Here is a 25,367-nt window from a genome sequence, read left to right as displayed (position 1 = left end):
CGTGCAGGAAACACAAATCTGAAATGTTGCCGTCGCCGTCGCCGCCGCCGCCGCCGTCGCCTGCGCTGCCGCCACCACCTGTAGATTTTTCCATTTTGCTGGTGCTGCATTCGAAATGATGTACGGCGCCTTTTAATTGGACACGGTCTGCGTGATTGCGCCTCGGCCTTTTGCCTCTTCCCTCCTGCCTCTTGCCTCTGGCACTTGCCCTTGCCCTTGCCCTTGCCTTTGACTTTGCTTGTGGCTATTGCCCCCCACCCGAGGCGCACACAAGTGCCACAGTGTGCGTGTGCGTGTGTGTGTTTGAGTGCATCCATATGCTTGATAGTCGTGTACTTAACTATTTTTGTTGCCTCTTACGTCATTTGTGAAAGCGAGTTTCAAGTTCAACATCATCATTATTATCTTTCAATCATAATATCCATCTTCTTCCAAGAGTATTTCCCGGAGAGGGCTCTACTGTTATTTTAGCTGAGAGTGTGCATGTTCAGGGTATGCACGGTGCCTGCTAAAAGTCTATAGACGCCTAAACTAGCCGCTAAAAAATAAACCAAGTTGATGTGGGAAAATAAGCTACTCCCCGACTGTTCGTTTCTATGGCAGCTATATGATATAGTTGTACCATGTTGATAAGATTTTGCATCTTAACCCAAAAAGTTGTAGTCGAAGTAGTCCCATTCGATCGATTCGGATATATGTAACACCTGCAACAGAAGAAAGGACGATAGCTTTAAGACTGACTATGGATCATGCATGGATGGTTGGAGGAATGGAATGATAGATGGACAGACAGACAGACAGAGGGATGGATGGACAGACGAATGAACGGTTAGACAGATGGATGGACGAACGCATATGGCTATAATAACTCTCATCCTGAACCTAATCTAGAGACATTATGGTGTCTCGATAAGCTCGTAATACCCTCCAATAAACAAGCAAAGCGCGCAGCATACAAACTTATCCATCTGATACCAGAAATAGGCTGTTTCAGAAAAATCCAGATCTAAGTACTACGAGGCTCATCCGATCCTAAACAGAAATAAAATTGAGCTGAAATTGGAATAAAAATAATATATAAATATATATGATTGTAACTAAGTCCAGCCCAAAGTTCACCCAAACAAAGTAATACAAGAGCTTTTTTTTTTCCTCTTTTTTTTTTTTTTGTAGTTTACATTGCTTTATGCTTTATTTCGGCTCAAAAAAAAATCGGTTCTCTTTGTTTTTTTTTTTTTTTTTTGGTTTTCATATATATATATATATATATATATATATAATCTGTTTTCACACCTTTTGTTTTGGTTTAGTTTTTGACAATTTTGTAATTTGTTTTAGCTCTTTTATGCTCAGGATCGTAATCAGCGTGCCTTGTGGTACTTGGTATTATATGTGCCCGCTCTTAAGTCGTACTTGAGTGTACTTTCTTCTTCTTTATTTTTCTTTCTTTCTTCTCGTTTCGATTCGCTTTGTGTATATATATATATATATATATATAATATGTTTGTTATGGTTGTCATAAATTCATGTTGCTGCTGAGAATGTTGCCCCAATTTTGTTTGTGTCTGTATATATATATATATATATAGATATATATATTTTTTCGATTTTTTTATTTTTATTTTTATTTTTTTTTTATGGAGTTTACTACACATAACCATTTATTTGAAATACATTTATATAGTTTAAGGAAAATTGATATACGTATGCGAAATGGCAAAACCAATCGAACAATTAGTTATGTTTATTATTATTATTATTATTATTTTGTTTTTTGTTGTTGTTATTTATCATTTATAAGTTTTTATGAATTTTCTCGCCTTTTGTTAAAATACCATTAAAATCTCCACCTAATGCAAAAAATTGTTACTGTTTATTGTGTTACTTGGCTTTTCCTTTTTGAGTATGTAAAAATGTACAAATACACACACACACACACACAGTCACACACGCACACACGCACACACTCACACACACATACACATTATTACGCCGACTAGAAGCTGAAATCGGAATCCTAAATTCGAATTGCCCTTAGCCAGGTGTTGAGAGGTACACGGTTCCTTTGTCTATTTATTGTTAGTATTTGTTATTGAGCTCTGGATATTTAATACTACTTGGAAGCGTTGGGCTTTGACTAGCATACCCTAACATTTCGACTGCAATCGGGTATGCCAGTCAATTTGTCAGCAACTCCTTTCGCTTACATGGGACTCTATATATCTATATATCTTTAATATATATATATATCTATGGATCGATCGCAAGTTGAGCTTTTATTGGCATCGTATAACTATATGGCTTTGATTGCCGGAAGGAGCATCTCGATGGGGTTACGTTGTCGGATGAGCTCTCTCTTGGGACTGTTTGAAGAACAGCAATGCAATGTTAGATAATATCGGATCAAACGGATAACTATAACGTATTTGAGGTTAGGTCTGCAAGGGTATTTGAACTTGGGCAGTTTTCTTTGCCTTCAAAATTGTTTTAGTTCGCTTTGAAATTTTACATTTGCCTTGTCCTGATTTTGCCGGCCTTCAGATACATTTTCTTAGTTTTCTTTCCTTTTTTGTTTTTTTTTTTTTTTTTTTTTGTTATTTTTTAATAATTAATTGCTAAAATTTAACATGTAGTTGCTACATTATTTAAATATGTTTCGCTTTAAAGTCAATTTGAGAAATGAAACAAAAAAAATGCCTGTTTCGTGTATTGCTTCGAGTTTCAAAATTGAAGAGGAAATAATACAAATAAAATAAATGAAAATGTCGCTTAAAACATTGTGTATGTGTTTTTTTTTCGTTAATTTTCTTCTTCTTTTTATATATATATATATATATTTTTATTTTAAATAATTTTCAATTCGTTTTCGTTGTTGAAATAGATGCACAACTACAACTACATTTAAGGATGAGAAACATTTTTTTCGATTTCATTTTTTTTGTTTTGTTTTGTTTTGTTTTTAAGGGTTAGTGGGCGGCAGTGCCACGCCTTGCGTCAGCCACGGCCACGCCCAGTGAGACACGCCTGTTGTCATGTGTGCAACAAATTGTGTTTTGGCCAAAATGTGTTTTTCTTTTTTTGTTTTTGTAAATATTCAAATTTAAACTGATGACAACATGGAAAAAAATTCGCTGACGCGGAAGTGTGGGCGGGCCGGGGGGGGGGGGGGGGGCGGCTGCGCTAAATATATATGTATAAGTATATATATATATATATGTATATATATAATTTGTTATATATATAAACAATTAAAATTTAATGTACATTTAATTTAACTCGTTCGCAATTCGTATAAATTGTTATTTGTTTAAGTTTTACGTATTTTTGAGATACATATATATACATATATATATATATGGATTAATATATATATATATATATATATATACAATATAATTGATATATTCTTGCCAGAGTTTTGTTAAATTTCTTTGTTGTTTTCTTCAGTTTTGTTTCCTTTATTGTTAACGAGGTAGTTGCCTGAGCTGCAGTTGATAATTTGTTTCATTTGTTTCGTTTCTTGTTGTTCAGTTATTTTTGCTATATCTTTCTATAAATAGAATCGGTTGAGGTATTCGCGCTTACACTAGGACTTGCCATACATGCATATATGAATATATATATACATATATGTATGTATGTATATAAAAAAAAAAATTGTATATATATATATGTATATTAAATTTAGTTTTAACCTTTGTTTTGTTTTTGTTTGTATTGCACAGTTGAAACATGTTGAAATCAAAATTCCAATCGAAATCAATTGAACTAAAATTATTGCCTTGTGCTGTTGTCCTTTCTTTTTTATTTTATTATTTTTTATCTTTTAGTTAACCTTTGCTATTTAAGCTTAATTATTGTATTAACTTGCTCAAAAAATGATATGCACATTGTTGATATAAGTATATGTATATGTAGGAGCTTATCTTCAAAAAAAAAAAAAAAAAAAACAAAAAAAAAAACAGAGTGAACTAATTTAGATCAGAAACTATAATCGTAATAACACATACACATTTTATATGTACAATGCATTTCTAGCTATTATTGACTTATGTACGTGTTCCATTCATTTTAGCACTGTTTTAGTACACCGAGATTTAGTGCATTTACATTGATTGTGCTGAAGGTGAACCTTTATATATATTGTACATTTAGTACATGTACTAAATTGGGTACAGCTTTTAGAACGCTTTCAAGTAGTTGTTTTTTAACCTACGACACTTCAAACATTTAGTACAGCAGTACAGAAAAATATTAGGACTTGCCGCACTACTGCGTTTTAGTACATGTTGCTCTATTTTAGTACAAAACACTCCAAACACTCCGTTTGGTAAGTTTTGTCTTGTACTATATTTAGTACTCATTTTAGAACAGTGTACTAAATAGACTATTTGTCTTTTAATTTGCATATAATTATTGGTTATTACTTCGACGATTTTTACTGTGTACTAAATTTGGAACACCCACAAAAGCTGCCTTGCCGAATCGTTTGTTTAGCTGCTGTACCAACTTTAGTACATGTACTAAATTGTGCTGGTCAGCAAAAGGTTGTGCTTAAAAAATACTAAATAAAATGATGCCAACTTTAATGGAAGAATTTAGCACTTCCTGGCACAGTTTAGACACACACTTTTGGGAGCGAGGTCTTCGGGTTGGGATCGTGGTTGGGTTTTGGGTAGATTAAAACTATTCGATACATAATCGTACAATACATACGTAATTTAGATAGTTGGTATAATTATAATACTAAACTTCGTCGCCCCGGACTTGCCGAAATAATCAATTTACTTTAAATTTTGAGCCGTTTCTGGGCATTGTAGCTCCTCATCTGGTTTGGGTTCTGCGCCTGGTATTGGCCCTCACCTTGGAGCTGATATTGGCGCTTCACTGTCGACCGCCGGCTGCTGGATGCGGCTGTAGCTGCAACAAGAGGAGAGCAACAATAACAATTAGTGATAAAGCAGAAGCCGAGAAGTAGGGAGAAGCGAGATTAATGCAAATGTGTTTTGCCAGTAATAATAATTATCCAAACATTGCCCAGAGAGACCCGCTAATTAGTCAATGTCGATACACAGTGCCCGATCTCTCAACCCGAGAGCTCACATCTCGCCTTACAATTCTCAATTCTCAGCACTCAGCTCTCAGCTCTCAGTTCTCAGTTGTCGATTGTCGATTGTTGGCCCGGTTGTTGGCAGCGCCCAGCTGGCGCAGGCGAATGTAAAATTGTTGTACGAAACGAAATACAATAAATAAATCTTTAATCCAATTATAGCTCATTATGCTCATATGCACACACACACACACACACACACACACACACACACACACACAAGGTGTGCTAGAATTATTAGCTTAGGCTAACGCAGCACCATAATCTGATATCTATAAGATGTCTTTCTCTTCAGTTTCAGCGTAATTCTTATAATTCGTATAATTCTCTGCTTTTTATTTTCGTTGTTTTTCTCGTTCATTCTGGCCCACAATCTAAGCGCTACAACAACAACAATAACAACAACCAGAGTTGAGGCAGCAAACACGGCGATACGCCTTTTTTTTTTCTTTTCTAATTTCGGTTTGCCCCTTCTTCACAGTGTGTGCGTGTGTGTGTGTGTGTGTTTGACAGGTCATACACTGCAGCAAAAAAAAGGCAGTTCAATTCAATCATATTCAAAATCTGCACTTAACATTCAGCTTTAAAGTCGCCTTGCCTCAACTTGACATTGCCACAGGCAACAGTTTTGCTCTTACATCTGCTTAACATAAGCTAAGACTGTTAGGCTAATAACATAGCTGTCTGGAATAGTAATAGGTACTCACAGCTGTTAAATGCAATATTATACAAAACAATTAACATGTTAAGTCTATACTTTTTTGCTTTAAGGCAAAGGCGCTGAGCTTAACACAAGCTAAGACTGTTAAGCACGAAGCATAGCTGTTGCCTGGTAGTCACTTTTAATATATGTTATACAATACGAATCATGTTAATAACAGTAGCTTAACATAATACGCCACTGTTATGTCGAAAGCTTTTTAATAAAAAACTGGGCTTACAGCCATGGCTATAAAATGATTTTCGTTTTGTTAATCACCCTGCGTTTCGCGCAGTGTAAGGCTTCAGGAAAATACTCAGCCACAGCCGCGGCGTTAAAGAGCAACCGCAGCAAGGGTTTGGCTTCGATCTAAACGACCCTTACATGCGCTGCGCATACAGTGAACACTTGTTACAACAGCTGCTGCCATTAACGCACACACACACACACATACACACACCCACAGATTTACCTCTCTAAATTTTTCTAATGCCCATCGATATGGTTGGCTGTAGCGCATGCGGCTGTCGATAAGACAGAACATTGACTGACAAGCACGACACACGCTTCACTGGCAATCGGCCCAGTTGTTCGGGGCCAGACTGTAATACATACATGCATGCTGCAAGCTGGTCCACCTCCACCTCCACCGCCCCCCCCTGCCCATTTTTCCTCTAGCTTAGCGTGAGAAATTATGGTTTTTAATGGAACATATTTCTACTTAGTATTAACTGTATTGTGAATATATATTTAAGAAATCCATTGCCAAGTCAAGATTTTCTAATATTCGTTTTTATGCACTGAATCCTTGGAAAATGAATAGAAAGGCGCAAGCGACTTCATGGTCTATATATATATATATATGCCTGAGCCGATGTGTCTGGGCAAGTTCTAGTCGTGCACTCCCGACTAGCGTACTCTTACTTCGTTTAACATTTATAGATATATAACTATTTTGTTTTTTTTTTGTGACATTTTGCGTCTCGAAGCGCTGGGCGTGCTCCCCATTGGAGCAGAGCTGTTGTTGCTGTTGTTGTTGTTGTCGCTGCTTCATTTAATCTGCAGCGCATCAGCAATTAGCGGAAACTCGTCATAAAAAACAACAAGCAGCGCACAGCACAAAATCGGATAAAGCGCCGACAGCAACAACAACAACAACAACTATACAAAACTTTAGCCTAAACATTTTTGTTGTAGATTTTTTTTTTCTCTTAATTTCAACTCGTTTTGCTTGCCTCTCGGCTCTAAGATTTATTTCGCTTTACTTTATATATAAATTTGTATTATTTTTTTTTTTTTTTTGGTGTTGTTGTTGTTTTTCGTGTTTGTGAGACAGAAATTTCTGTTGAATTGGAATTAGGACACACATGAAATAATAACAACAACAACAACAAACAGCCAAAATGTAGCAACAATTTGTGAGCAACAACAAATGTTGCTTGGCTTGGCTTCGCGCAGCTGTGCGCCATTTGACGCTCCTTCTTAGCCACACACACACACGCACACACACACACACGTGTGCGTGTGTGTGCATATGCCACATATAAATTTTTATTATAGTTGCGCATATAAAGCCTCCAAGCCTGGCAGCCTGTGTGCTTTATTTTTTTTTTTTATTATTTTGCAAAATTTTATTTGATTTTTTTCTCGTTTTTTGTTTTTTTTTTTGGCGCTTCGCTTTGAGAGGAAGCTGCTAAGGCCAAGTTCGTTGCCTAAGTCTTTTGTTTGCCAGCTGACAGCGCGTGTGCACGTGTGTGTGTGTGTGTGCGCATTTGCATTTGTGGGTGGTTTCTTCTTGCGAATTGATTGCAACAATTAATAATAATTAAACAAACATATGCACACACACACACACACACACACACACATAAATATGCTAAGTATGTGTGGGAATTGTTGGGCCATAAAAAAAAAACAGGCTAAAAACAATGCACGGCAACTGTTCAAGAATGTTGCAAGTTTCTTTATATTTTTTCTTTTCTGTTTGTGATATCATGAGCCAAGCAAAGAGCTGCTCCTTGTGTGAAACACTTCGAGAAGAGCATGACTTGCTTTTTACTATACACTCCGAAGAGTGAGTGGGAAGCACATTTACAAAAAGTCTATCTAAATCTTAAATGTTTATATAATAGAAATATATCAATAACAGATCGTCAAGTCAAGCCTTCTAGTTATATTTTAAATATTTGCTGTGTCGCAATCAATGAACATTCTAAACTTAACTAATTCAGAGGCAACTTGCAAACAAGGCAGCATTAAAATCAAAAGCTGTTCGATATATTTTGCAATAATGTTTCGACTCAAAGTACAAACTTTTGATCTAGCTTCGAGTATCTCGAGTATCAATATGTATCCCTCAGAGGTTACACTGATCTAGGCATATTCTTTTATATGCCAATATACTGCCATACATTTGTCTAACCAGGTTCGGTATATGCGAACTTTAGACAAGCTAAGGCCAAGGTCTGGGCTTAGGTATGTGTTAGGGCAGGAATTGGCTTAAGAATTGTTCATAAATAAAAGGTACGATCGAATCATGGATGTGATTTGTGAACCAAGACTCGCTTTCCAGTGCCAGAGAACTAGCTAATATTATTATCGATAAAATATATGTATCATATTGTCTATGTAAAGCCCTATTTAACAAAAAAGATTATAAAAAGGGAGAAGAAAAACATATTTTTGTTCGTTTTTGAAACGCGTTCAACCTTCTAACTACCCATTATTGGCAATTGTATTTCACAGTTCGGGCGCATAGATAGAAATTAGGGGAAGAGCATGAGGCAGAGGCAGCATTGGCAGATGCTCAAGATTCGAGCTCAAGATGTTGCTGCTGATCATGATGATGATGATGATGATGATGTTGATGATGCAGCATGGCGGCCATGCTGCTGCTGCTGCTGCTTCTTCTTCTAGCTATTGCCTGGCATTGAATTTTGTGAAAATCAAATATCTAACGCTATTTCGGGGGTTGATTTTTCTAGCAATACGCTCACACGCAACATATTTCTCTCTAAAAAGCCAAAAACCAAAAAAGGTTAAGACTGTCTGCGTGTGTGTGTGTGTGTGTGTGTACACTTTATAGACAACACAATATAAGCATCAGGATGCTGTCAAATGTTTGGTAATTAAAAAAAACACACACACACACACACAAAAGTAAAAAAGAAGACCAAAAATGCGGCTCGGAGGAAAAGTCAAATGGAAAAGACAGTTAACAGTTTCGTGGAAAATGTGAAAATCCGTCGCTCTATGCTGGTGGGTGGGGCGTCATCGAGGGGGAGGGGTTGGTTTGTGGGTCTTGACATAATTCACATTTGCCGCTAATTTGATTGAGTTTTTGTGTTAGATGTCAAGCTCGAGCTCGAGCTCGACCCGACCCTTTGGAATTAGGCAAATTTTAACCTTTTTGCTGTGCATTCTATTTTTTTTTTTGTTCAAATACAGTAATGCGCGGCGCAACATGGGTTAATAGGAGAGTCAATCAAGTGTCAGACAGCGGGCACAAAAATAAATTACAATATTTAGCACAGATATCGAATATATCATATAATATATATAAGTATATACATATATTATATTATTTATTTTTATGGGACGAATCAAGGCAAAAGCTTGCCTGAGCACAGTTAAACAGTTATGATAGGGGCGGAGCGGGGCGGGGCAGGCGCAGGGCCGCAAAGGATTCAGCTGCAAAACAAAAGCAAAAACCGCGAACCAACCAAAAGGAAAGAAAAGAGCGAAGCAACAGCTCAGATGGAAGCCAAACACATGTGCCCAGAGGCGAGCCGTGGCAAGCAGAGGCGGTGCGGGCCGGGCGGGGCGGGGCAGCGTATCAGTTGGCTATAACTGGCAACTGGCAACTGGAACTGGAACTGGGACTGGGGCAGCAGCTAAAATGCGAATCCTGCCCAGAATTTGCGCAACGATCATCGAATCAAAGGCGAAAAAAGAAAAACATGCGACGGCTGTTCTATGAGAATGTATGCCACAGATATTTGCACACACACACTCACACACACACACACAGGCACAGCTACAGATACAGATACATGTGCAAAGATACAGCTACATGGACAAAGATACAGATACGCAGACAAAAGCCTTGACAGGCAGCTATTGTGCAGAGAGTTTTTGGCTCCGAGCAATGCAAGATTTTCTATATGTATATAGATATATATATATATATCGGAATTTGTTGGCACGCATTGAAAGGAGCTGCTGATACATAGCCGGTCTACATGTATGTGTAGATATATATATGTATATATGTATATATACATGTGGCAGCGGCAGCGGCAACAACTATGAATCATGGTAACTGCTCGTGTTGTTGTTGTTGTTGTTGTTGTTGCAACACATAAGCAGAAGACGACGAAACAGCAGAAAGACATGAAAAAGGCAGCAAGGATTACGCACACACACACACATACAACAAAGAGAGCAGCACATGAGTGTGTGTGTGTGTCTACTGTCTTCGAGCTATCTACAAGATACACACACACACACACACACACACATTTGCAGCGCAAGCAAACAATATAAAGGTACACAATTTCTACCTGGGCAGCGACGTCGTCGTCGATCGAAATCTCTGCCTTGCCGAAAAATTAAAATTACAGATGGTTGTTGTTGTTGTTGTTGTTGCTGTTGCTGGATGAGCATATGTACAGGAAACCAGTTTGATGTTCAACAAACAAACCGCGTAAGAAAAACGCACAGCGAGAACAAACGCGGCAACAACAACAACAGCCAAAGGGCAGAAGCAGCGTCAGCAGCAAGTAGAAATTCACAGATACGAATACACTTAACAAAATTTGTGGCATTTGCACACGTAGCCTAATCAAAGAAGTGCTACTAGGGCAGGAGATAAACGAAAGGCGGAGACATCGAGACCCTTCGCTGAGGAAACCAAGCCAAATCTGTGCTATTTAAGCGATATAGATATAGATATAAAGATATAAAGATATATAGATATATGGCAACAGATTGGGCCAGCGCAGAGCGAAAGCCGTGGTTCAAGCCGCAGGATTTAACGGATTTATAAAGTTATGCTAGTTAGATTAGTTGCTGGTAAAACTGGATAAATGGATACAAGAGAACCGAGTCAAAGATAGGCTTCGAACCTCTATGCTAACTATTACTTAAAGATCCTAAATAAATGATTTATATAGATATGATAGTTCGATTAATTCTTGTTAGAGCGAAGTGAACTTCTTGGCAATGTTTCATTATCTCTTGCTCAAAGATCAAACCAAATCTGTGCTATTTGAAGGGTTTTTTTTCTAGATGAAAGTAAGCACTATTTGGTAGATTCTTTCGCGCAGTGTACAAACGACAACGACGACGTCGTATGTTATGATGACATAGCCATAGTCGGAGACGTTGCCGCTGCTGCCGTCGCTGCTGCGCAGGCGCGCAACTTCAACTTCAACTTCGGCGTCGCGTCGTTTGGCTGTTTGCGTTTGCGTATCTTTGAGATACACTCGCTGCTCGCAGCGTGCTTCGTGCTGCTGCTTCTGCTGCCGCTTGCTGTGGCGCGCACTTTTCGTTTGTCTCTTCTACTTTGTCTTTGCTGCGCCTGTGTGTGTGTGTGAATATATATACTTTTTTTTTGGCTATTTACTGCTGTTCCTGCACACACACATACACGCACACACACACACACACAGACAGGCAGCTGGCAACATGTGTGCGTGTTATGTTGCTGGCGTTGTCTTTGGTTTTCATGTTTTTTTCATTTCATTTCTTTCTTTCTTTTTTTTTTTTTGGCATTTGCCAGATACAGATACAAAGATACTTTGCTTGCTGCTTATGATTTGTTGCCGAGGCACTTAGATGTCGCCATAAAGCGCACGGCCAGTTACCAGAGAAGTACAAACAGATATATATATATATATATATACATATATATATATATATATGTATATGATCTAGAGCCTAGCTAGCAAACTAACTCAAGCTTTTGGCTGCAGCTGCCTTATGCCTCAAGTTGTTGTTGTCGTTGTGCCACAAGGAACCGAATTCGCCATATATAGGCACATATATATATATATATATAACTATCTATAAACGCACACACACACATGTGTGTGTGTATGTGTGCCTACACGTGCACATGTCTTTCTCTTGGACATAATCAACGGCGCGTCGCTAAAATTCGGCTTGCCACAATTTGCCTGCGTCTCGGCTTTCGTATGCGGCCACTTCTCTCGAGAAAAGAAAAAATAAAATAAAATAAAATAATATTTAAACACACGCACGTAGTTTCTTTGGAATTAGCAGCAGCAACAGCCGAAAAGCAAAAATAAATTTCAACAAAAATAATTAACAAAATTAACAAGAAGTTCAGCGCACGACGCGCAGCTGAGCGACTTTTAAATGCCCTCACTTTCTACATAAGTGTGCGCATATTCCTATATATATATATATGTACCTACATACCTACACATAGACATATATATACAACTATTTGAACTATATATAACCTATACATATATATACTATATCTCTACCAATGTACCATATCTACACCTATATATATATATAGAGCCAGTTATAACTATCTGAAAGCCCTTTAATAAATCTTAAAGTTTCGACTTGTTAAAAGTAAAACATAATTATTTTCTCTAGATTAACATGTTTCTCTTCCCTATATATATATATGTATATATATAATGTGGTTTTCAGGCACGAATCATAGGATATAGTCATATATATTTCCTTCAGAAATAAAAACCAAAAACTGTAAATAAAAATCATAGACAATATTTATAATAAACTGAAACAAAATAATATATAAGAAAATATACCGGAAATAAACAAATGAAATAAGGAAAATAATAAAGTTGTTCGATTTTTTTTTTTTTTGGTTTGAAACATTTTCAATAATTTATTTTGCTTTTTTTTTTATATAGATCTTGGTTTGGTACGCGTCTCCGTCTTTCTTCCGTGCTTCCGTTCTGCCTCTTCGCGCATTCCTTTTTAACTTTTTCTTTGTCTTTTTTTTTTTGTTTTGTTTTGCGCTCTTTTTAATTCTAATATCTAAATATATATATAGTTAAAAAATTGGTTGCGCTAGTTACACACACACACACACACACACACACACACAAACATAAAAAAAAAGATATATTTATATAAATTTAATAATAAGAAATTATGCATGTGTATAAACTATATAAAATTATGGGGCAAATTTTAAGGAAGTTTTTTGTTTTGTGCATAAAAAATTGGGTTTCAACATGAAAACATAAAGCTAATGGCAAATTTTGTATTTCTTTTTGTTTCGGTTATTTTTTTGTTTTGTTTTGAGTATTACTTTAAGGCAAAATTATACAAAAATGATCAATTTTGTAGCTTATAAAAAAATTAAAACGAAAAAATATATAAATATAAATGGATTATTTTTCGTTTATTTTTGTGGCTTACAAAAGAAATGCATAAATTAGAAATTAATAATAATAAATATATATATAATATACGCAATTTCCACACACACACATATATACATATATATATATATATAGTCAATAAATTTTCTATATATACATATATATATATACGTCTGTGTCTATATATGAGAATTGTAACTGTTAAGTGTAAATATTATCCCTGATATTTGCGTTTTTGTTTTGTTTTTCTCTTTTTGCTGACAATTTGGCGTTTTGTAGGCTAGTGTTACCTATGTATATGGATATGTATATATGTATATATATAGTATATAGCTATATATCAATTGGCATTACACATTTATATATGGCATTCGTGTGTTTATGGTTTACAGGCTGACAGAAAAACAACAACTTATTTAAATTAATTAAAAAAAAAATAAAAAAAAAAATGAACAATCAACTAAATTGTGCGCTAACAAATCTCCGTAGATCGATATACGATAGTTGCCTATAATGTTACAGTTATCATATACATATATATATATATATATATATATATATATAGAGAGAGAGAGAGAGAGATATATAGACATATAGATATATGGTTCTGCCCTGATTTGAGTTTTTGTGTTGCATTCTTTAAGCGTTTTTTCTTTTCGATTCTTTTCTTTACTTTTCTCTACTTGTCTTTGAGGTATGCGCGGCCTTAAAAACTAAATTATACAAACAAAAAAAAAAAAAAAAAAACTACAAAATACTAGGACAAGAAATAATACAATAATTAATTCATAATTAATAATAATAATACAATTTAACATAGATTTGTTTGTCATTAAATTAAATTTGCTGCTACAACAATTAGGAATTTCGAATACAAAAAATATATATCTATATATATATATATATATATATATATATATATATATAGTTGAATATTTCATAGTGTTTTTATTTTTTGTTTTGTGTTTCCTTCTCATATATGGCAAAAGTTCTGTTAATTACAGCTGTGCTGAGTGGGCGTGTCTGCAAAGGCTAAAGGCTTTGATTATGAAATAATGCAAAAACCAAAAAAAAAAAAAATAAAAAAAAAAACAGGCGAACAACAATTTATTGCTGCAAGTGCAATACAAATTTGTTACACAACACAAGTAAAATAAGAAAACTTTCAAAAATGTCACAAAATAAAAAACAAATTAATAACAATTTATTGCCGCTGGTGCAATCAAAAGTTGTTACCAAAAGTTTTGTGTTAGGATACGAAATGAAATGAAATAAGCCAATCAAAGCCTCGAGCATTTGCAGACAAGCCCCAGCCCTTGTAAGACCCAAGACCCACCCAAAGCCCCACATTCCCCGTACCCGCCCCTGCACTATATTTGTAGCTATGCCCTAGCCCGTGGCCCCCCTGCCTTCAATACATTTCAATGTCCTTCTCAATCATTTGAAACTCCTCCGAAAACTCTTCCTCATACTCGTGCTTAATATCAACAAATTCGTTCTTGATCAAATGATGCTCCCCGCTCAGCAACAGTTGCTGCTGCTGCTGCTGCTGTTGCTGCTGTGCATCATTATCGTCATCGTCATCGTCATCGTCGTCTAGCAAACTATCATCGTCAGCGGCCACATCGTCCAGCTTATTATTGTCTGTTTGCATGCAACTAATTATTGTTGTTGTTGTTATTGTTGTTGCTGCTGCTGCTGCTGCAGCTGCTGCGGCGGCTGTTGCTGCCGTCGCCGCTGCCGTAGCCTTTGCGGCGGCAACAGCTGCCGCCTTTTTGCCAACAACACGCGGGCGATTGTGCGTTTCGAGATGCTTGCGCAGATGATCCTTGCGACAGAAGCCCTTTTCGCATATATCGCACATGTGCTGCTTGAGGCCCGTGTGGATGGCCTCCACGTGACGCCGCAAGTCGGTCTTGTGATGGAATTGCTTGGGGCACAGCTCGCACTTGTGCGGCTTGTCTTGGGTGCGATGCCTGCCCAGGTGCGTGGTGTAGATCTCCTCGCACTGAAAGCGCTTGCCGCACTTCTGGCAACGATATGGATACTCACCGGAGTGGAAGCTCTTGTTGTGCTGTGTGAGATAACAGTTCTTGGTGAACTCCTTGTCGCATTCCAGGCACTTGATGCGACCCGATGGCAATGTTGTCGAGTGCGGCGATGTCGAACCGATGCTGCTGTTGCGACGCCTCTTGCTCGCCGGCTGTGTTGCTCCTATTCCAGATGCTGTTGTTGTTGACAGTGCGGCAGCAGCACGTCGCTTTTTGGGCAGCACGGCAACAGTTTGTTGCAGCTGCTGCTGCTGCTGTTGCTGCTGCTGCTGCTGCAACTGTTCGAGTTGTTGCTGCTCGAGCTGATGCTGCTGCTGTTCAAGTTGCTGCTGCTGCAGCTGATATTGCTCATATTCCTGCTGTTGCTGTTGCTGCTGCTGTTGTGCCATCAGCGACACCATGTCCAGTTCGAGGGCTGGTGTTGCACGCGAGCTGCTTACTGTGGGCGAATACGGTGTGGGCGTGGCCAGCAGCGTTAGAGTCGTATGCTGCTGGTGCTGTTGCTGATGTTGATGCTGCTGCTGTTGCTGTTGCGCCTCCTGCTGTGCCTGCAACGCATTGGTCAACGTATGCACCGGCGGCAAGTCGCCCTCCTGCGGCGAACGCTGTGCGGCCACCGAATAGGGCGATAGTGGAGCATAGGGCGCGAACAGCGAGGCGGGCATCAGCTGCAATATCTGATGGCCATCGCTGGTGTAGGCATCATAGGCGCCCGTCTCGTTACCAATAATAGTGTGATAGCTCATTGTGTGCTCCAGCACCGGCGGCAGTTGCTGATAGCATGGCAGGGTGTTGCTGCTGCTGTTGTTGCTGCTGCTGCTGCTGGAGATGTTGCTGCTGTTGCTGTTGGTGTGGTTGCTGCTGGTGATGTTGCTGCTGGTGATGTTGTTGTTGCTGCTGCTGCTGCTGCTGCTGGTGATGATGTGCGGCGGCGGCGGCTGCTGCTGCTGCTGCTGCGGCGGCGGAGGCGACGCTGTTGCTGCTGCTGAGCTGCTGATGATGTTGTTGCTGATGTTGCTGCTGCTGCTGCTGCTGCTGATGCTGTTGGGCGTATGGCTGCTGGCCGTACTGCTGCTGCTGTTGTTGTCCGCCAGCAACAGATGCTGCTGCTGCTGCTGCGGCGGCGACAGCGGCTGTGGTGCCAGGTAATGCTGCGCCTGCATAGTGGTGCATCCCATGTCCATATTGATGTGCGTGTGCATGGGCATGGGCGTGGGCGTGCGCGTGGTGGTGGGCGTGTGCGTGTGGATGGGCGTGTGCGTGAGGGTGGGCGTGTGCGTGGTGGTAATAGTGACCGGCAGCGACGGCTGCTGCTGCGTGCTGATGCTGCTGCACTGCAGCATATTGCTGTGCTGCTGCTGCATATCCAAAGCCAGCATGTTGTAGTCCATTGTTATAGGCGGCAGCAGCGCTGCCATAGGCGGCGGCGGCAGCAGCGGCTGGGTGCGCGAGAAATCCATTGCCTGCAACAGTTGGTGGTGGTGGTGGTGCTGCTGCTGCAGCAGCTCCTGCTGCTGGTCCAGCTCCAACTGCTGCTGCAGCGGCGGCGGCTGCAGCTGCTGCTGCTGCAGCGGCAGCTGTTGCTGGTGCTGGTGGTGGTAAATAGTAAGCGGCGAGTTGCTGTTGCTGCTGTTGTTGCTGCTGCTGCTGCTGTGATATGGCCGCGACAGCAGATAGCTGACCTGTTGCTGCTCCAGTGGGTGATGTTGCTGCTGCAACACGTGTTGCTGCTGCTGCTGCTGCTGCTGCTGGTGGTCCTCCTCCAGCTGGTGTTGCTGCTCCTCCATGACCATTGCTGAGTTGCTGTCCTCCATTTGTTCGATCTTTATAGTTGTGTCTGTGGCTATTGTTGTTGTTGTTGTTGATGTTGTTGTTGTGTTGTTGATTGTTGTTTTGTTCAGCAGGCCCCTCATTTGGGAGGACGGCATTTGTGTGTTGTTGTTGTTGTTGTTGATTGGGGCGGAGGGACCTGCTAGCCCGTTTGGGTGACCGTTCAAAACGGAGTTGTGATTGTTGCTGCTGCTGTTGCTGCTGCCGCTGTTGTTGTTGTTGTTGTTGTTGTTGCCGTTATTGCTGCTGCTGCTGCTGCTGCCGTTAGCATGCTGTGGTGAAGCGTTTGTCGTCGATTGCACTTGTTGCTGCTGCTGCTGCTGCATGTTGTAGTGCCCATGATAGTGGGCGTGACCATGCCCATTGCTTGCATAACCATTGCTGGCAACCAATTGATGCTGCTGCTGCTGGGCGGTGGGCGACGGCGAGGCCGAGTACTGCGACATGGCGGCGCCCACCTGCACGCCCGTCGCACCACAAACACCGCCGCCCCCATAATCGGGCGGACTTCTGGGCGGCTCCGGCGCTGGCGGCTCCTGTTGTGTGGCAGCCGCTGCTGCGGCGGCGGCTGCTGCTGCTGCTGCCGCTGCTGCGGCAGCATTGCCGCGTCGACTGGTCTTTGTGACGGGATCGCGTGCGGGATGATGATGGGCAGATATGGGCAGCGTGGCCGGATCGGGCTGGCCGCTCGACTTGACCGCATTCTTGTGCAGCGTCGTGTTATAATGCCGCTTCAGATGGCCCGAGCTGGTGAACCACTTGTTGCACGCGGTGCAATTGTAGGTCTTCGGGCGACGCGCCTCGTTCGACTTCCAGGTGGCCGCCTTGGCGGTCAGACTGTTGGCCGGCAGCACCGAACTGGAGCTGGGCGGTTCGAAGCCGCGATACGGCGGCGCCGCATTGCCAGACGCATTGCCGACACCGACGCCATCCTGTGGCCCGCCGCCACCCGTTGTGGTGCTGGGAAACTCGGCCGGACTGGTGGTCACTTCCGCGGCAGTCGGATCAAACGATTTGTCCACATAGTGCTGCGAGTCGGCATACTCGGATTTGATAAGCGCATATTCCTGCTTGATGCCGCCCGTCGCCGGATACGGTGATTGCTTCGGCGAGCCGTAATAATGCGGCGATTTGTCCAACAGCGGTTGCATGTACGCGGGCAGGCCTGCCTCCGCTGGCGGCGCCTGTTGCTCCCAGCTGTGCAGTGCGCGCTGCTGCATCGACTGCATCGAGTGCAGCGGATCTGGCAACGCCAACGGCAGCCCGGAGACAACGGCATCGTGTTGCTGCTGCTGCTGCTGCTGCAGCTGTTGATGCTGTTGTTGTTGTTGCTGCTGCTGTTGCTGCTGCAACAGTTGCTGATGATAGACCATCTTCTGGGAGTCCAAGTCGAGCAACTCGCCGCTGGCCGCCGCCGCCGCAGCTGCTGCTGCTGCAACCGCTGTCGGCGTCGGCATCGGCATCTCCTCCTTGATGTACGGCGAGCTGGCATAGCCGCTGCTGCCGTACGGCGACTCGCCGTGCACATTGGCGATATGCTCCTGCAGCTCGGACTCGTTGGTGTTGAGTATGCCGCATTTCTTGCACTGCAGCTTGCAGCCGCCTCCTGGCGAACTGGGCGTGGCGCTGCTCAGCTGCAGATGCGACGAGGTGGAGGTGGGGCTGCTGCTGCTAACCACGCGCGGACTCATCGCAGCGCCCGCTGCTGCCGCTGTTGTTGTCACTGATGCTGCCACCGCGGCAGCATCCTCGACGGCGGCAACTGTTGCTGCTGTGGCGGCAGCTGCTGCTGCTGCTGGCAGCACGGAGGTCGGCTGCTGCAAATACGGATGATAGCGCACGGCTTTTGTGTAGTCAATGTATGCGCTGCCATAGTCGACGACGCTCTGCTGCTGCTGCTGCTGCTGTTGTTGTTGCTGATAGAATTGCTCGTAGCTGTTAATGTAGCTGCTGGCGGCGTAGCTCTGCTGCTGCTGCTGTTGCTGCTGCATATCGCTGGCATAGATACTGCCATAGACCTGCTGCTGCTGCTGCGGCGGCGGTTGCTGCTGCTGCGCTGGGTACATGTGATGGGTCGCATAAGGCTGATGCGTTATGCCCGACGCCTGCTGTTGTTGCTGCTGCTGCTGCTGCTGTTGTTGTTGTTGCTGTTGCTGCTGTGCCTCGGCAGCCATAAGCGACTGTTGCTGTTGCTGCTGCTGCTGTGTTGTTGGCTGCGGCGTGCCCGGCTGATTATCACTGGAGTCAGCAGCGGCGCTGATTGTTGCATTGGCATTCGGCGTTGCGGGCGCGCTGCCGCCAGAGCCAGCAGCGGCGGCAGCAGCAACTGTTGTTGCTGCTGATGCTGTTGTTGCTGATGCTGCTGCTGTTGCTGCTGTGCTGCTGCCGCCGCCGCCGCCGCCGCTATCCGTTGCGCTGCTGCTGCTGCTGCTGGCGGCTAGCGCCTCTGCCGCGTGCAGTGGCGGCATTTCACTTTTTATGCTCGCCATGTAACGCTACATAAGTCGTCGGCGTTGGCGTCTGCGTCGGCGTTGGCGTCGCGCTGCTGCTCATGTGGCTCGCTTGTTAATTGTTGCTAGCTGTTGTTGTTCTTCTTCTTGTTGCTGGCTGCTGCTGCAGCTGCTCTTGTTTTATTTGTTGTTGTTTTGTTGTTGTTGTTCTTTTTATTCGTTGGCTGCTTTGCCGTTCGTTTGGTTTAGTTTTGCTTTTGTTTTTATGTATTTGGTATTTGTACTGCAAAAATGTTGATGTAATTTAATAATTAATTCTCATTTACATTTATTTTAACGTTTAATTAACTAACACACACACACACACACGTATATACACACATACAGCTTGCGCTCGCAGCTAACGGTTCGCCTCTTGGCATTTTTTTTTTTTGCATGTTCATAAGTTCACAAAACAAAAAGACGCTCACTCTCTTTGTTTTGTGCACGGGCGAGAGAGAGAGAGGAAAACGCGTGCATGCTGATCACTTCAGAGAGCACAACTCAACGCAGTCGCAGCTGCAGTTTTTCCTTATCACTGTTCATTAAAAAAAAAAAACAAAAATGAAAAAAAAAACAAATACAAGGCATGCCAAAGTTACATGTGCTGAGAGTTATTTAACATAATTTGTTGCGTTAACATTGCGCTCTCTTAGAAATGCAGCTGCAGCTGCGTTTGCTCTTCTTGCTGCGGTTGCTTTCACATTTCTTTGTGTTCATAGTGTTCGTATAGTTTTGCATTCACACACATGCACACACACACACACACACACTTGAAAAAAAAAAGTGTATATATGTATATATATATACAACTACATAACAATTATGAATTTGATTGGCAAAAACGACGACGACGACGACGATGATGATGATGATGATGATGATGTTGGTGGTGGTTAATGATCATCAACATTATGTCTGTCCATCGCCATCTTCGTCGCTGTTGATCTTGTTATTGCTTTTGCTTACTTATCTGCGCCTTCGCTTTGTGCAGTTATTGTGTTTAGCGGCTTGCTGCTCTCTCGTCTGCTTCTTCTTCTTCTTATTTAACTTCACAGAAACACAAAACAACTGAAGAATAATAACATAAAAAAAAAATAACCGAAACGAAGAACTGTTGGGATAAGTGTTTTTTTTTTTTTTTTTGCGTGTGTTCGAATTTAGAATTTTGATTTTGCGAGCGCGAAAACAATTTCGTTTCGCTTTCGCCTGCTGTTCGCCGGTTAGTTTTTTCGACCGTTTTCCTTTAGCCTTTGGATATTCATACTTTTTGGTTACATTAACATTATGTTCACACCAAGATCACTTTTTTTTTTTTTTTGCAATCGGTTTTGTAACAACAGAAAAAAATGTTTACGAACACAATGGAAAACAATACAAAACGCGGTTATTAATTGTTAAAACTTTTTTAGTGTTTTTCGTTTGGAATTTTCTCGTTTTTTTAGTTTTAGTTTTTTTTTTTTTTGTGTGTTTAAGTCCGAAATAGTTTTTGGGTATTTTGCCGAAAATGTTGCCAAAAATGTTGTTGATTTTTGCCGTATGTTGTATTTTTTATATTTTACATGTACAAAGAAAATGAAACAAAAAAGGGCGCTAAAAGCTAAAATAGCCGCTCCACTCCGTTCGCACGCTTCGTCGCTTATTCGCTCGTGTCCTTCTTTCTGCTACGGCGTTCCAAATACAAATGACGGAACGGAATTGTGTTTCCAAATACAAATGACCGACGTGCATGCGGCATTCTGGCGGCGGCAGCAGCAGCAGCCGAGGCAGCAGCGGCAGAAGCAAACACTTACGCACACACATATGCGCGCATAGAAGCAGCAGCGCAGTGGTCGCTGCCCGCGTCGCTGTCGCTGCTGGGCTTGCGTGCGTGTGTGTTTGTGAGCGAGTGTGTGTGTGCTATGTACAGCAACAAAGGCGACAGCAGAGCAGCAGCAGCAGCAGCAGCAACAGCATTTATGTGCCGTGCGTTTTGTGTTTTCGCTTGCGTCGCTGTCGCAGTCGCCGTCGCCGTCACCGCTTTTGCTATCTCTTTCTTGGGCTGCATTTGTTTTTGGTTTGCCAACGCTGGCTGTTTTTGCATTGTTGTTATTTTATATTTCATTTTGTATTTGTGCATTTGAATTGGTTTTTATTATTTATTTACTTTGCTTTTCGTATAAAAAGAAAAGACGCACAACTAAAAGCACTCAGCTCCATTTGGCCATTTCTTGGCGATGATGCGGCCCCAAACTGTTTTCAAGACCCGGCTTGGAGCAACTAACCCAATGTAACTCGGCTCGTAACACAGCTAGCCAAATGAAACAAATTGTTTTGGCTTTGTTTTGAATAGCTTTGCAATTGTTAAGTGATTTGATGCACGGATTCGCGACACATTGACGAAGAAATGCTCAGAAACAAAAAGAAAAGTTTCACAAAAGCGAAGAAAACAAACTTGAAACAGCTGCTCGGCTGGCATTTTGATCTGATTTTGATTGAATTGGTCATCATTTTCAGCATTTTATTGGGCCACATTCCTGCTCTATTAGCCAGCTTGACTCACAGACTCCATCGAATCGCACACGTTCGCCTCACACTACTAGCCTAGTTTCTGTTCTCGTAAAAACTTGTCAACGCTTTAAAATTAATAAACTCAACTTTTATGCACAGCATAAAAAATATACACACATATGTATATGTACATACACATACATATACACATAATACAAGCGTAAGGCCAGAGCGAAAAACTAAAAATAGCCGTGCGAAGGGTTCGAGTTCGAGTTGCGGGCGCGGTTGCGGGTGCGGGTTCGAGCTTAAGGTTTACTTCTTTGTTTTTTATTATTTTTTTTTTTTTCGTTGGGCTGGGACGCTTGAATATGCCCAAAAGTATTTAAAAATCTCGTAAGCCAAATGCCAGCTAATGGCGCTCAGATACAGATACAACAGCACACACACACACACACACACATACACACGCGCGCACATCTAGGGCTGCGGGGGCCATGAGGAAGAGTTGAGCGCAGAAGGCACGCCGAAAATTTACATACATGATTGTCATAAAAAATCAGCAAGCAAATTGTCAAATCCCTAAACTGACAATAAAACAATAAAGAAGACGACGCCGAAGACGACGAAGCACGATGAAGAGGAAGAGCCAATGTAGGGGGAACAGAAAACGAAAAAAGACCAAAAACAAAACAAAACGGGCCGCAACTTCGAAAATCTCTGCTTGCGTGTGTTTTGTGTACAGTGGGCAGAGACTAAGAGCAACTGCTGGGGCTCGAAGGATATTAAAAGGGAGTTTCCACTGTGTAATATAAAATTTAATATTAAATATCGTAAATGGTAATGGTAATGGTAAATATCGTAAATGGTAGTGGTAATGTGTAAAGATTCAAGTCGATTAATTGAAGCGTCGCATTTCTTAGCGAATCTTCACTGTAAATAATAAATAAATGAACAGCAAAGCAGCCGCGTGCAAGACAAGGCCAAAGGAGCAGCAGCAAGATAGAAGAAGCAGCACAAGAGCAATTACAATAACAGCGCGACAGCGTCTAACAGCAAAGAAGAAGAGCGAAAAGCTGCGTGCGCAGCATATGGGGTGGGTGATCTTAAGCCCGCTTAGACAGCTGATGCGGCAGTCGCTGCAGCCGGCTCAACTGTGCAGCGGGACTAGGCACTTTTATGGCGCATTTATGACACGCAACAGTTGTGAGAGCGCTGGCGCAGGCGCAGGCGCAGGTAGGGTCGTCGCCGCCTAACTCAACTCTAATTACAAGGTGCGTGTGTGCATGTTGTGTTGCGTCTGGGTAGAGGCAGAAGCAGAGGCCTTGCGTGACAGCGTCAATCACAGCTAGTCCTTAATGCGTGTCCAGTGTCCACCTCTAGCACTAGCCCATAGCGGGCTCTCCCTCTCTCATTTTCTGTGTGCACGAGTGTGTGTGTGTGTGTGTGTGTGTGTGTGGCAGTTAATGACTTTTTAATTGAGCGCGTACAGCTGTCATTGTCAGCGCCGTTACTTTTTAATTATGCGAGAGTGCGAGAGCGAGTGAGAGGGCGTCAGCGGGTGTGAGAACAAACAAACATAAGCTTAAGCCGACGCGTTGGCAGCTTCATCTTAAGTTAAAGCTTCGTCTTTGACTTCGGTTTTTGTCTCTTGGCTTCGGCTTCGGCTTCGGCTTATGTAACGCGAGCGCCACTCCGGCAAGTCGTTGGCGCCGCCGTCGACGTCGTCGCAACATATTGCGCTGCCTATGAGTCACGCTCGCATTGGCTCAGGGCCAAAGCCGTTGGCTCTCCTTCCCCATTCCACTCCCCCGTCGCTTTTTGCATGTATGGCGCTGCGGCGTTGCGGCTGCGCCGTTTGTTGTGGTTTCTCTGCGCGCCTGCGCCCGTTTGTTGTTGTTTTCTTTTCATATTATTATTTTTTTTTGTTTTTTTCCTAAAGCCGGCTTGGAGTTTGCTCTGCTGTTGTTGTTTTACTCTTTTATTGTTGGTGTTGGCATTTTGGTGTTGACTTTGTGGCAGCGTCATTTATACATACATACATACATATGCATGTACATATGTATAAATGTATGTGAATGTGTTAAAATATACATAAATATGTACATACATATGTAAAATATGAATATCCGCAGTTTCTTTTCGGGCTCGTCATATTGAGTCGCAATCGCTTTGCAGCCTCTTGATATTGTGTTAAAAGAGGTAAAAACAAAAAAAGGGAGGCTATTCAAGTAATTAGTGCAACATATTTGAGATACTCTTAAGACAGGCCCAAAAGTACTCTCTTAAATATTAATGTTAAATGTAGAACCACGTTAGAACAATGCTCTTTGTCGCCGCTGCCGCTTCTGCTGCTATTAACATGCTTTTAAGCTCAGCTTGCACTTCGTTGCAATTCCGCACGTTTCCTCTTGTTAGCAGTTAGCTGTTGGAAAGCTTTCGATGATTCTCGCATTTGCATGCATAAGTATGTGTGTTTGCTAACATGTGCGCATGTACTGTGTGTTTTCTATGTATGCATGTACCTGTGCGCTGAACATCTCATGTAAGATCTATTTACACTTCACACGCAGACATTTGTCAACTACCCAGCGAAAATTCTTGCTATGTATATGCCTCGTTTCAACACTGAGAGAAAAGTCCTACTTGGTCAAAAATTAGATAAGGTGTAATAAGAGAGCTTTGCTTTTAATTGAATTTTATATATAATTGGAACTACTTATTTTACTTTTTAAAGTTAAAAAATATTCAATATAAAAGGAGAGAGACTTGAATTCTCCTTGTTTTAGCACAGTGTATGGCTTGTTGTTTTTGGTGAATTGTTTTTGGCTCTGAGCTGATGTTTTCGTTTGCACAATCTTGTCTTTTGCTTTTTGTATTCCTCTCTTCCTTCTTTTCTCTTCTTCTTCCCCCTATTTCATGTGTGTGTGTGTGTGTGTGTGTGTTTTCACTGTTTTCTGTGGCTTTTTGTTTTCTTAACACTTCGGCGACGTTTCGGGCCTCATTTGCATATTTCTAGAGATTTGCTACGATTTCGCCTGGGATCAGTTTTGGCTTAAGAACTGATCCCAAGCGTAACAGATGACCAAAAACTGTAGAGTGGCTACGCGAGCCACTGCTGTTCCCAATGGCTGTGGCCAGCGGGTTGGGGGTGACAAGCAAGAAAACGCACGCACGCACTCATAAAAACACACACACACACACATACACGAATGCATGTGTGCATACAAAAGGAACTAAGCCAAACCAAAACAACAAAACGTACGACAAATGCTGCTCAATCATAATTGAAAGCAACAAAAACAA

General features: G+C 41.8%; 1 protein-coding gene and 1 long non-coding RNA gene across 5 annotated transcripts in view; both read right to left on the bottom strand.

Annotated features, from left to right (window-relative positions):
• Nucleotides 1-549: 549 nt before the first annotated feature.
• Nucleotides 550-25,367, bottom strand: part of LOC138911780 (uncharacterized) — a 44,946-nt gene continuing 20,128 nt past the window's right edge. For 2 of the 4 annotated variants that reach the window (XR_011417422.1, XR_011417423.1), the window contains exon 3: nt 3,563-4,920. This is a non-coding gene — a long non-coding RNA (uncharacterized lncRNA). The other 2 variants (XR_011417424.1, XR_011417425.1) reach the window with 2 other exon arrangements.
• zld (zinc finger protein zelda) lies at nt 12,800-21,278 on the bottom strand. The gene is given in 4 exon segments (XM_070207637.1): nt 12,800-17,267; nt 17,269-17,319; nt 17,322-19,818; nt 20,544-21,278. Coding segments are annotated over 3 exon segments (4,956 nt in total). The 5' UTR covers nt 19,575-19,818; nt 20,544-21,278; the 3' UTR covers nt 12,800-14,615.

Source organism: Drosophila virilis, chromosome X (genome assembly GCF_030788295.1).
Source record: "Drosophila virilis strain 15010-1051.87 chromosome X, Dvir_AGI_RSII-ME, whole genome shotgun sequence".
Classification (NCBI taxonomy): Eukaryota; Metazoa; Arthropoda; class Insecta; order Diptera; family Drosophilidae; genus Drosophila; species Drosophila virilis.
The sequence above is the reverse complement of the archived record's forward strand: the minus strand, read 5'-3'. Positions and strand labels throughout refer to the sequence as shown.